This window comes from Balaenoptera borealis, assembly GCF_965194805.1.
Source record: "Balaenoptera borealis genome assembly, chromosome: 11".
NCBI classification, from domain to species: domain Eukaryota; kingdom Metazoa; phylum Chordata; class Mammalia; order Artiodactyla; family Balaenopteridae; genus Balaenoptera; species Balaenoptera borealis.
This window is the reverse complement of record NC_138868.1, coordinates 54,942,735-54,955,313: the sequence shown is the minus strand read 5'-3', so window position 1 is coordinate 54,955,313 and position 12,579 is coordinate 54,942,735. Positions and strand designations below refer to the sequence as shown.

At 53.3% G+C, this 12,579-nt stretch overlaps 1 protein-coding gene across 13 annotated transcripts in view; it reads left to right on the top strand.

The window, feature by feature from the left end:
• The window catches only part of THAP12 (THAP domain containing 12), a 100,570-nt gene that overhangs the window by 57,679 nt on the left and 30,312 nt on the right, over positions 1-12,579 (top strand). For 8 of the 13 annotated variants that reach the window (XM_082342291.1, XM_082342287.1, XM_082342286.1 and 5 more), the window contains exon 9: positions 11,108-11,240. The exons of 1 other annotated variant lie outside the window; for it this stretch is intronic. In XM_082342291.1, coding sequence (XP_082198417.1) covers positions 11,108-11,240 — 133 coding nt within the window. Of the gene's footprint in view, positions 1-1,951; positions 2,026-11,107; positions 11,241-12,579 lie in introns of those variants that run through there. 4 more of the 13 variants (XR_014231579.1, XR_014231580.1, XR_014231581.1 and 1 more) reach the window with 2 other exon arrangements.

Sequence of the window (12,579 nt, the reverse complement as noted above, 5' to 3'; positions counted from 1 at the left end):
ATGTAGGGAGCAGGGATTTATTATCAAGAAACCTCTTCTTACCAGAGGCTGGAACTTGTCAGGACGACTTGAGTGTTGTCCTAACTTGGCAGCTCTGGGGCTGTGCTCACATGCTGCTTTATCTTGCATGTACTTAATGTGTGCTGAGCCCCACGTGGAGGTTTGTAATCAGTGGTCTCATCCAATCCACACAAGGGCCCAGTGGGAGAGAGATTATCACTCCCATTGCTCTGATGGGGAGATTGAGGTACAGAGACGTGAAGGGACTTACTCAGATTACCTAACTCCCAGCCCAAGGGTCTCTCTTTTACTAGTTACTGCCCCAAAACACAACTCCCATCTTGTATATCCCTGAATTAGGGAACAAATATCAGTGGGCAGGAACCTTTGGTTTGACTTTATTTTTGCTGGGGAGAGATTTTGGTTGGACCTGCCAACCATTACTTTCCCCATCTGTTAAATCAGTATTAATACTAGGAGCAGTGCTAATAAACTCTGCTTTCTGGATGCCGTGTGGCTCAGGGGTTAGCGCTGGCCCAGGGCCTGGAGCACAGGGGGACCCTACAAAGGTTGGTTGGTATTTCAGGGTGCTTAAGGGAAGGAGCAGGCAGACCCGTAAATCCTCAGCCACCCCACCCCCTTTAGGGCCTGTGTCCCTTGCCTCTTCCTGGGAGGTTCCTTTGCAGGGCTTGGGCCCCCTGTGAGTGTGTGGTGTGCGCACTTGCATTCATGCATGAGTATGCTGCTTCTGCCCTCAGACCAGGGCCCCCAGGGGCCCCCAAGGCCATGTCTCTCCTTTAGATTGGGGCTCACCCTGTTCATGGTGCCTGATTGCTTAATGAGCTTGGCATCAGGGTATGAATAATTGCACCATAAATTATGTAAATCTAATCATAACAACACTGAGCTGGGCAACTCGCATTCTCTCAGCTCTCGGGGTGCCCTGCTCCTGGGATAAAACTTTCGTGGGAACTGCACCATCCAGCTCCCTCCTACTTTTCTGAAATTATAACTATGATGCGTACCTTGGCCTCAGCAATTACAATAGCACAAAGGGCTCCCTGGCCCCATCCCATCGGAGTCTCACAACTATAATGGGAGAACATTGATGGAGCGCTTACAGTATGTCAGGCAGAGTTCTAATCATTTTACATATGTTAACTCATTTAATCCCCCTAATAACCCAACGAGATAAGCATTATTGGATTTCACAGATGAGGAAGCTGAGTCTCAGAGGGGTTTAATAACTTGCCTAAGGTCACACAGCTGCTAAAGTGAGAAGTCAGGAAATTTGGTAGGATGGGAAACTAAGGCACAGAGGGGAGAGAAAGACTTGTCCAAGCTCTTGTAGTCATTGGGGGGGGGGGGGGTTCACCCAGGTCCCCTGGGACCTCTTCAGCCATCTTTGGGATCTGCAAGGGCCCAAGTGTCACCCCAATGTGTGCCTGTGTGGCTGAATGTGTGTGTGTTGGAGGTGTGGACGGGGGCCTCGTTCTGGGAAAGTCAGGGGATGCAGCCAAAGCAAAGAGCTATTTTAAGGCCTCCCCTGCCCGCCCTGCTCCCCACACAGCCCCTCTGCTGAGCCAGGCTGCAGTGGCCCAGAGCCTGGGCCAAGCATGGAGAGTTTTGTTCCGAGAACAGAGGGAAGTCTTGGCTCCAGAACATTCACACTCAATGAATAACTTCAACGCTAGATTAGACTTTCAGGCTTGGAACAAAGTGATAATAGGGCCCAATTAAATTAATTTATATGGACTCTATGCTCTGGGCCCCTCCCTCGGTGGAGGGGCAGGCCTGAGCCACCGCACCTCCGTCCCTGGGCCCAGCCCACGCTGGGAGATCTGGAAGGCAACGGGCAGATGGGTATGAGGGCTGCTCCCTCCTTGGTGGGAAAGCAGTGCTGGAGCTGCAGAGGGAGAGGCCAGGATTGTGGTTTTGTTTTTGTTCTCAGTCTGATGTGCAGGTCGGGAGAGAATGACCCTTATTAAACAAAGGCTTCAGGAAGCGAATTCCTGGTTAGAGAAGGTAAGGACTGGCAGGTCTGGCTAAGGCCCAGTTCCCAAGGTCTAAGGGGGAAACCTTGAAGGGGTCACTTGGGGAGGTCCTCACCCATGGCCAGGCCTCTGTCCTCACTAGCCCAGGCAAGGGGGCATGTGGCTCTCTGTGGTAAGTGGGTGGGTGCAAGAGAGGGCTGGGCACCTGGGCCTCAGTCTGGGCTCTGTCAGCAACTTGCTGTGTGAAGGTCGTATTTGAACCCCTTTGGGCTCAGGATGAAGCCCACCTCCTCTACAGGCTCACAGAGCCCTCCCGATCCAGCCCCTGACCCTCTTCCTTCCACCCCACCAGACACTGTAGATGCCCTGAATCCACCTGTGGTTCTCTGGCTGGCGAGCTTTCCCAAAACCCCCGCTTCCACCTCCATGGGCCTTTGTACTTGTGGTTTCCTGGTCCAGGATGTCTTTTCCCCCCACTTTCCCTAGAGAGCGCCTGATCCTTTCCCAACACCCTGGATGTGGTGATCTGTCTCTCCAGGAAATGGAAGGCAGGGGCAGATCTGATCACCCCCGTGGCCCCAGGGCCAGGAAAGGCCTGGCACAGAGGTAGCGTGGAGGAAGGTTAGATAGTCTTGACTCCCTCCTGCAGCGCTAATGCTGTGACTCGTGTCACGGTTCTAGTCCAAGCACCAGGAGATCACTCAGCTGCACGGGCCACATGGGGTGAAGAACCAAGTGCCTCATTCATGACTCAGCTCAGCCACTGGCCTGAGACAAGTGACTTCCTTCCCCTTTCGGTTTCCCATTCTGCAAAAAGTGGGACTCAGTGTCCTGTATCTGGTGATCGGGGATTGCAGCAGTTTCCGGTGTAGGTCTTACTGCACCAAGTAGAGGCCAGTGCTGTTGCCTTGCAGCTGAGCGTGGCAGAGGTGGGTCCTCGGGGCTGAGTCCCAGCCCACAGGCAGCATGAGGGATTTCCCAGGAACTGGCCCTACTTCCTGTCTTCTCCTGGGGAGGCAGGGCTCTTTCCACAGATGTTTCTCAAATCACTCGGTGTGCTCGAGCCCTGGCACCGCTTCTGCCAGGGACACTCCACTTTGGGGTCCTGGCTGCCATCTGCAGGACTGGGAGCTTTGGCCAGGCCTGCAGGGCTCTGAGCCCCAGAGAGCCCACCAAAGAGTCCGGGGGTAAGGAGTCAACTTCCTCTCTCCTTCAGCCCGACCCACTGTTTTTTGAATCCAGATAAAGGAGCTTGAACGTCACCTAAGAAATGTGGGAGTCCATGCCAGGCAGGAAATGGCCTGGTCAGATGGGGGCTCAGGCGATAAGCCTGCTTTGCAACTCCTCCACATGGGGTCCCTGGGGCCAACCCCACCCCCCAGGCCCAGCATGGACAAAGCTCTTTATCTCCCTCAGGCTTTCCAACAAGTTCTTGACTCTGTAGGGCCATGGGGCCAACCACAGAAAAACTCACCCTCCCCACCCAACTCCCGTCCAAAAATGCTGCGCCTTTTGGGGGTTGTGAATTTGCAGGGGAAGCTGAGGGCCGGCGCCTGCCGCAGGCAGCCTTTGAACCTCAGCCCCACGCTCAGCCCCCATGGCGGGGGTCTTTCCTCCAGCCAGCGGGAGCAGGCCCTTGGCCCGGAAAATGAAAGGCATCTGGGGGGAGGCCAGAGCCTGAGTAACTCCCCTGACCCTCGGCTCACCCCTCTATGGCCTCAGGGGCAGGCCTGGCTAGCTGAGCTGCGGGCTGGGCTGATGTGTGGGGATGCCTGGGGCCACCTCCGGCCCTCTGCCTCTACAGGCCTCCTCTCCACGTTTCTCCGATCAGGACAGCCAATGGACGGGGACTCAGAGCCTGGAATCCCACCTTCCCCACTCTGCCTTCTCCGGGCCTCAGGTTCCTTTTCTGTACCAGTAGGAGGTTAGATAAGGTCATCTGTATTATTATTAGGGATCTCGCGTTCCATTGTATTGCGCATTCCTTTCTGAGTCCCTCCTCTGCCAATGCTGGGGTCTAGAGAAATGCCAGGGGCCTGTTAGTGTGTCGAGGGGAGGCGGGGGGACAGGGACTGGGGCTGAGGGAGCCCAGAACTAGCTGGCTCAGCTGGAGGCAGGAGGCAAGGAGGACTTTTTACAGCGGATGAGAGTTTTGTTGAGGACTGGAATTATTATTATTTTTTCACTATTATTGTTATTATTTTTTTAATAAATTTATTTATGTATTTATTTATTTTTGGCTGCGTTGGGTCTTCATTGCTGCGTGTGGGCTTTCTCTAGTTGCGGCGAGCGGGGACTACTCTTCGTTGCGGTGCGCAGGCTTCTCATTGCAGTGGCTTCTCTTGTTGTGGAACACGGGCTCTAGGCGCGCGGGCTTCAGTAGTTGTGGCACGCGGGCTCAGTAGTTGTGGCACGCAGGCTCAGTAGCTGCGGCTCACCGGCTCTAGAGCGCAGGCTCAGTAATTGTGGCTCACCGGCTTAGTTGCTCCGCGGCATGTGGGATCTTCCCGGACCAGGGCTCAAACCCGTGTCCCCTGCATTGGCGGGTGGATTCTTAACCACTGCGCCACCAGAGAAGTCCCGAGGGCTGGAATTATTGGTGCGTTTGTGTATTGATTAGATACACATGGAGTGCCTACTATATGTCTTAAAACATACTAGATGATGATGATGATGATGATGATGATGTGTGTGTAAAACAGAGATGAAGAAAGACATAACCCTGAGAACAGAAGTTTTCAAATGGATGTGGAGGGAGGGCATTCCTGGCAGAAGGAACACAAGGCAAAGACAGTGACTCATGAAAGAACATCATGGGTTTGGACAGGGACGCAAAGTTCTGTGCGGCTGAATCAGGAAAGAGGTGACTGCTTTCTGGTGTAAATGGCTCTGGAACCAGAGAGACCCAAGATCAGATCCCAGCTCTGCTCTTACTAGCTGTGAGACTTACAGGGTTGTTTGATTTGTCTGAGCCTAGGAGTTTGTAGAGAAAGGGATATAATTCTAACTTCTCGGGGCTGTGGGAATTAAATAAAAGAAGGTAGGTAAAGCACCCCACCCGGGGTCTGGCAGAGGTCAGCGCAGAGGTAACCAGAGGGGACACCACCAATAAGCAGAGCTTTCTATCCTCCAGAGTCTTCTTACCATGGAAGCAGCTGCCAGGTGGGGATTAAACTCCGTGTCACAGGAGGTGTGTGCCCTGCATTAGGGTTTATCAGTTTATCATCAGTCAGGGAGGCTATGGGAAGAGAGCTTGAACCAGAAATCTCTGAAGTCATCTAGTTCTCAGGTCTGTAATGCCACCAAACACATACGGCCATCTCTCCCCAACATCCTCGTAGAGGTGTGGGACTAGTACCTTTGTCCCCTGAGTTTGCTTTTCTCCAGGTTCCAGAACTCTCACCTCCCTGGTCACCTCCTCTGGTCACAAAGTTCTACTCCCACACTGGTCATCACTCTCTAGGAATCTTGTCAGTACGGAGTAGACTGAGAAAATCACCTCCTTGGATTTGGCACCATCTCTATTGATATGGCCAAAGAAGTCAGTGGTTATTTGGCAGCCTGCCTTTTACTCAGGTGCAGCAGGAAGACCCACCCACTTTGGCTAGATGCTCTCAGACATCTCAAGATTTGTAGAAGCACAGAGCATTCCAGGGAAGTGATAAATCCTTGCGGGATGAATGAATGAAGTGTCTGACTTTTGGCTCAGGCCAGCCCTCAGGAGGGAAATCCAGAGAATTAGGGGGTGCAGAAGGATCCCTGCAGCTGGGGGCTGTGTTGCAGGCTTTCCTTGGGAGCTCAAAATGCTTCCTGTCTCCCCATTCATGATCACCCCACCCTGCTGGTTGCTGTCTTCACAATACCCCTCTTTGGGGGATGGAACAGCAGGCTTAAAAGACTTATGGACTCACAGCTTGTCAGCACTGAGGGGCCTCTACAGAGGGTCCAGTTCAACCTCCTCATCATACAGATGGTGAAACCAAGGCCGGATAGAGGGAGGCTGGCAAGGTTTCCTAGAGTCACTCAGTGAGTCCCTGATGCAAGGCGATTCAGGCAGGTGGTGAGGACCACATTGGATGATGTAAGTGCAGGTGGCCCCTGACCTGGGGGTGACAGCTTGCTCACCCTATTTGTGAGGCTTCCAGGTTAACCCCATTCACCACCACCACCCAAGAGCCATGCAGAAATTCTAAAAATCTCTGGGCTCAGTGACCCCGGCAGATTCCCAAACCCCAGGCCCCACTGGAAGACCCTGGCAGGGAAAGCATCCGTCCTGGGGTGTGATCACAATGCTTGTACAGGGACAGGGCCTCCAGCTCGGGTTCTGGTTCTGGCTTTGCTCCCATTCTCTGTGTGACCCTCGGCAGGACCTACCACTCTCTGGGCCTCAGTTTCCCCATCTTCGAAGTGATGGTGCCAAACTGGACCCAGAGGCCTCTGAGCTCTCACCCGCTGTCTATCTGAATGCTTTAGCAGGGAGGAATCTGCACTCACCTTCAGCATTTCCTGCCTTGGCACACGCCAAGCCCCCTATCTAATCCTGGGATCCCAGGCCTGCCCTCTGGGGAGAAATTGCTGTGATTTAAGGTTCCAGATTTCCTGGACCGTTAGTGTCATGATACTTTATATCTGGGCCTCGATTCCTTTTTAATTAAAAACGAATCCCTCCCAATCCTTGGTTTTACGTGCATCTCTGGGAGCCTATGGAGCCTCTGCTCTGCCTGATGCTTTGTGTAGCCCTGCTTTTTGCTCTTCTGCTTCCTTCCTTGAAACCCCAGCTCCCCTTGTTTCAGGAGGAGAAGGGCCTGGAATTCTTTATGGACACCTTCTTTGAATTAGGTGCTGAGGCCCCAAATTGCATACTACAGATCCTCAGCACCCCACATTTGAAAGCATCTGTGCAGGACAAGAAAAAGGAATGGCCCCAAACCAGTTCTGTGTCTGGCACTCACTTCCAGCCCAAGTAGGGGTTGGAAGGACAAACTTGGTGTGCAAGGACTGTCCCCTCCTCGTGTAGGTCATGGAGTTTGGGGGTAGAGGGCTGTGTGTCTGATTCTCACCTGAAACACCGTCTGAAGCCTTGAGGCTGGAGAGAGAGGACAGGGGGCTGCAGGGTCAAGCACGCCCTGCTAGGGTTTGCAGACAAAGACACAAGATTCCTGTGGGCCCAAGTGGGCGCTCTGGAATGGAGCGGGACACAAATCATGACGCAAGGTCCAGTTGAGGGTCTGCTGCCTGCCAGGGTCATGTGACCCAAACCGAAGGTATCTGCCTGGGATTGAGGGGAGAGTGGGAGACATCAGCTGGAAGAGGGGTCATTACCCATGTCAGTAAATTTTTCTTAGCAAGGGGGGGGGTGGTCATTGAAAAGTCCACAATACACCCCAAAGAGATAAAGCTGGGTTTGGGGCATTGCCACTGCAAGAGGAGCCCCCAAGCCAGGTCCTGGCAGCCTTAGGCCAGCCCTACTGTCATCATTTTGTGTCTACCCTCCCACTCCCCCCTCCACACTGTCCCCCACATCCAGACCTAATTCTGAGAGCAGTGGACGACACAGAGGAGTGGAGGGAGGTGAGGAAATAGAAGAAGCCCCCAAGCCCCTTCCCTCTCCCAGCAGCTAAATCTGGAAATGGGCCTGAGTAGGGGGAGGAGGAATTTTGAATCAGCTGTGAGAGTGACATACTGAGGTCAGACTGGGTGCATCCGTTACCACCTGGGAATGAGACTGTCACTTTATACCTAACCTAGAGCAGGAAGGCTGGGGTCCACCCTAGATCCCAGTTAGGGCTGGAGAGGGAGAGCCCACAGGGCAGGTTTGAGAGACAGTGGTGAAAAGTTAAGTTTTTTTCACTTGCACACCGCAGAGTTTAGCCTGTTCCACATGCCAGTTATACATCCATTATTTCATTGAATCTCACAGCCATCCCTGGGGTCAATTTTCTCATTCCCTAATACAGATGAGAAAATGGAGTTTCAGAGAAAATCAATGACTTGCCCAGGGGCCCTTGATTCAGGATTTGAATGGATTCCAGTGTCTGGGCAGAACTTTTTTTTTGGGGGGGCAGTGCCACACGGCTTGTGGGATCTTAGTTCCCTCACCAGGGATTGAACCGGGACCACGGCAGTGAAAGCGCCGAGTCCTAACCACTGGACTGCCAGGGAATTCCCTGGGCAGAACTTTCTAGTCTAGTGGGGTTTTTTTTGGCCTTCAAGCTCAACCCTCCAAAACTCTGATTCAGATCAGGAGTGGGGCAAAGGATTCTGCATTTTCATAAGCACCTGGGAGGCTCGATGCAGGTAGGTGGTCCAGAGAGCACGTCCTGGGAAACACCACCCTCACCTTGATGCCTTTGTGGTGAGAATAACTTTGCAGGCGATGGGGCAGCTCCAGAATGCCCAGGCCAGACATCACCCCTCATCCCCATGTTCTCTGTGCCCTCCAGTCTCGTGAAGGAACACAATAGCATGAGCCAAGAATGGTCATTCTGGGGCCCTGGGGCCAGATTTCACAAGCTCAAAACCCAGCTCTGCTCCCTCTTAGTTGTGTGACCTTTGGGCAAGTTACTTCTCTCTGTGCCTCAGTGTCCTCATCTGTAATATGGGATGATTTGGGTACTTACCACATAAGGTGGTTGTGAGGATTAATTGCGTTGGTTCAGGTAACTCAATGATATGTCACATGTAATATACAGGGAGTGAGCACTCCATAAATGCTAGTTATTATTATTATTAATATTAGTAGTAGTAGTAACATTACCTGTGTGAGTGAAGCACGTTGGGTCCTTCTGGTTGGGGGAACCGAAGGGCAATGATAGGTCTACATGGGCTGGGTGGAGGACGACCCTGAAAATCAGGCTAGAGAGTTTGAGGGGGGCTACTGGGTGTGGGTAGAGGACACTGGGGCCAAGGTTTCTGTTGGAAGATCTTGGCAATCCAGGAAAAAGAAGACCGTCAGCGGGAGTGGGGTTAGTTGCAGAGAGAAGCAACCATGGTGAGGACAGGACGTGCCCATCCGTTGAGTCAGTGGTTGGCACCATCTTACCTGGAGGGCAAAGCCGGGACCAAATAATAGCCCCAGTTGGGCACCTTGTTTGACTCCCACAACACCACGTGAGGTAGAAATAGCCTCTCTTGTTATTCTCACTGAAGGGGTGAGAAAATTGGGAGCTGGCTTGCTGGTGCCTTAAGGTCACAGGGCTAATGGCAGAAGCAGGATCAAACCCGGGGCTGACTGTAGAGCCTGAGCCTCTCCGGCTCCCTCTCTATTATAGATCTCCGAGAGCCACACAGGCTCAGCCTGGGTTTGGGCACAAAGGCCATCCTTTGGGGACAAAGGCCAGCTCACCCAGCACACAGGTGAGCAGTCTTGCAGCACCTTCTCAGTCGGGTCTGCCTGGTTTGAGAGCCATTCCCCAAGTCCGTCAGGCCACAGGGGCAGCGAGGCAGGCAGAAGATTTATCTTGGTGGTCCAGTCCCATTGGCCCCGGAGGCTCATCCTTTGGTTTTGGGGCCCAGTCGCTCCCTGGTGAGCTCAGGTTTCCCTGGGTCAGGCGATCCTGGATGGTCTTGGGTCTTGTAAGCCATCTGAAGTGACTTTATGGGGCTGCTGTGTTCTCAGGGCCCATAAAACACATGGAGTCTGAGGCTCTCAGAGTTTCCCTGTCTTCCCGGCCCAGGGCCAAAGTGAGAGAAGCGAACAGCTTCAGAAGCGGCACTTGGTGGAGCTGCTCCCCATGCTGGTGCCTAACCCGGGGGCACAGGGCGTGTCCACGGCAGCCAGGCCCAGGGTGGGCATCTTCCAGGCAACTTGTCAGCCCTCAAAGTCCCCAGAGCATCCCTTTCCTTTTTTAAAAAAAATAAATTTATTTATTTTATCTTTGGCTGAGTTGGGTCTTTGTTGCTGCACACGGGCTTTCTCTAGTTGCGGCGAGCGGGGGCTAGTCTTCGTTGCGGTCTGCGGGCTTCTCATTGTGGTGGCTTCTCTTGTACAGCACGGGCTCTAGGTGCACGGGCTTCAGTAGCTGTGGCACCGGGCTCAGTAGCTGTGGCTCGCGGGCTCTAGAGCGCAAGCTCAGTAGTTGTGGCGCACGGGCTTAGTTGCTCCGCAGCATGTGGGAATCTTGCTGGAACAGGGATCGAACCCGTGTCCCCTGCACTGGCAGGCGGATTCTTAACCACTGCGCTACCAAGGAAGTCCCCATCCCTTTCTTAAGAACTTTTTGTGGTTTGTTTTGATTTTGTAAAATAGTTTATAGTCTCATTTCACAGAAGATGAAACTGAGGTTCAGAGAGGTGAAGGGACTTGAATAATGAGGTGGCTCTGGGAAGATGAGGATGAGAACGGGCCTATTCTGGGGGCCACTTCCCACCCCACCCCCAGCTATAGTGGGAGATTCTTGTACCTAAGAAACTGTACCCAAAGCTGAGTTGTGGGTTTTTTTCCCCACTGTATATAAATGGAATAATGTAAACATGTTTTTACGTTGCAAAGTGTGTGGAGGGAAATAGGAATTGTTTTGGCCTCAGAACAGCCCTGAGAGCCTACACGGCAGGTGAGGGCCCTGAGGGGTCGAGACTTACAGGAAGCCACACAGTGAGCTGGTGGCAGGCTGGCTGGGCCGTTCAGACAAGGAGGCTGTCTGGCGTGGAGGCCTCAAGCTCTCAGCAGGCCCCCGCCTCTTCCGGACCTTCAGAGGGGTCACCTTTCAGCCGGCTGGGTCTCCAGCCTGCCAGCACTTTCCTCCTCCTCATGGGAACTGGCTCTTGTCCCCAGCAGCAAGGTGGAAAGAATCTCAGAAACAGAGACACCAATTCCTCAGGAGCCAGAACCCTGGCTCTAGCAGTCCTGACCACGGGCCCTTCACAGAGTAACTTTCCCGCCCTCCCCTGATGGGGAGCTCACTCCTCCCGGGGCTGCGCCCTCATGTGGGACCGCTCTTCTGGGAGATAGGTCCTTGCAGACACTGGTTCAGACGTTTACCTCTCTGTGCCGCCTATCTGTTGGCCCTCACTTTGCCCACTGGGACCCCACTCACTCATTCATTCGTTCATTTATTCAGCAAATACTTTTTTTCCCAATATTTATGTATTTATTTGGCTGTGCCTGGTCTTAGGTGCCACACGCGGGATCTTCGATCTTCGTTGCGGGATCTTTAGTTGTGGCACGTGGGATCTAGTTCCCTGGCCAGGGATCGAACCTGGGCCCCCTGCTTTGGGAACATGGAATCTTAGCCACTGGACCACCAGGTAAGTCCTTCAGCAAATACTTATGAGCCTAGTGTGGGTAGCGCCTGTGTCTGCCATCCCCTCTGCCCAGTCGGCCCCTCTGGGATATGAGCACCCCGACTGGGCCCTCTTGAGGCTGCCCCCAGTGTCAACGGTCAGTTCTCTCTCTGCCCCACCTTCTTGCCCCCTGGCTGCACCTCTGAACAGTTATCAAAGGCCCAGAGGAAGCTGCAGGCGAAGCACAGGCCAGGGCGCTAGGCGGGATGTGAGGGCCTGGGTTACAGGTGCTGCTCTGCTCCTGCTCCCTGCATCCCTCTGTGGGGCATGTATGTGTCTCTTCTGTATAACGGGTGATCCAAAGCAGATGGTCTTGAGGGGTCATCCTCTCTCCCCGGCCCTCGAAGCTCGGCACAAAGGCCACCTCTAGCCCTCTAATGCCCCCAGTTCAGATTCTTCCAGCTCCTTCTCTGGGAGTGGCTACCTCCTCTTAGCATTGTCTGTGTTGAGGCTAACCTACCCTGGCAGAGCCCTGCAGGTTTATCTTGAACCTCCAGCCCCAACACCAGGTTGGGCAGAGGAGGGTTTGGTTCACATGGATGTGCACTGAGAGCTGGGTGGCCCTGGCAGGGCAACAGCGCACACTTTAGGAGTACATGGTGAGGCTCGAACCCTGACCACAGTACATGCCTTCTCTGTGACCTTGAGCAAATTTTAACCTCCCTGGGCCTCAGTTTCTCCATCTGTAAAATGGGAATAGTACTCAGAGAGAGTGTTAAGTAATATAAATATGTCTCATTATTGTAGGCACTCAATAAATGGCTGGTATTGTATTATTTCACTTTTCCCATTTAGGGCCAGATGTATCTATGTGCCCATAGAATGTAACTATTCAACTCACCTGGCATTGGCTTGGTACCCACTCTGTGTCCATCCTGTCACATTGGGCTCCTAACCATGTACACCAAGCCTCAAGGACTCCACGCAGGCTGCGTGGCCAGTGGCAGACAGGCCTTGGAATGCCCTGTTGTTGGATGCTGGCAGCCGCATGGGCAAGCTTCGGGGGACCAGGCTGTCTGCCAAGCCTGGGCAGGCTTGATTGCCTCCGCTCACCCTCCCGGCCTGTCCCAATTAAAAGGTTCTGCCCCACTGGACTTGGAGCCCCCGGGGCTGAGGAACTCGTGGGAGAGGGGAGGCCCAGCTTAGGACAGGCTCTGCGTGCAGAGGCCCCCTCCCTTTCCAAGTCAGTTCAGTTCATTCTCCAGCCCTTTCCTGAGCACGTATTATTCCTGTTTTAGAGACGAGGCTCAGAGAGGGAAAGTTATTTGCCCATAGTTTCTTTTCTTTTTTTTTTTTTTTTTAA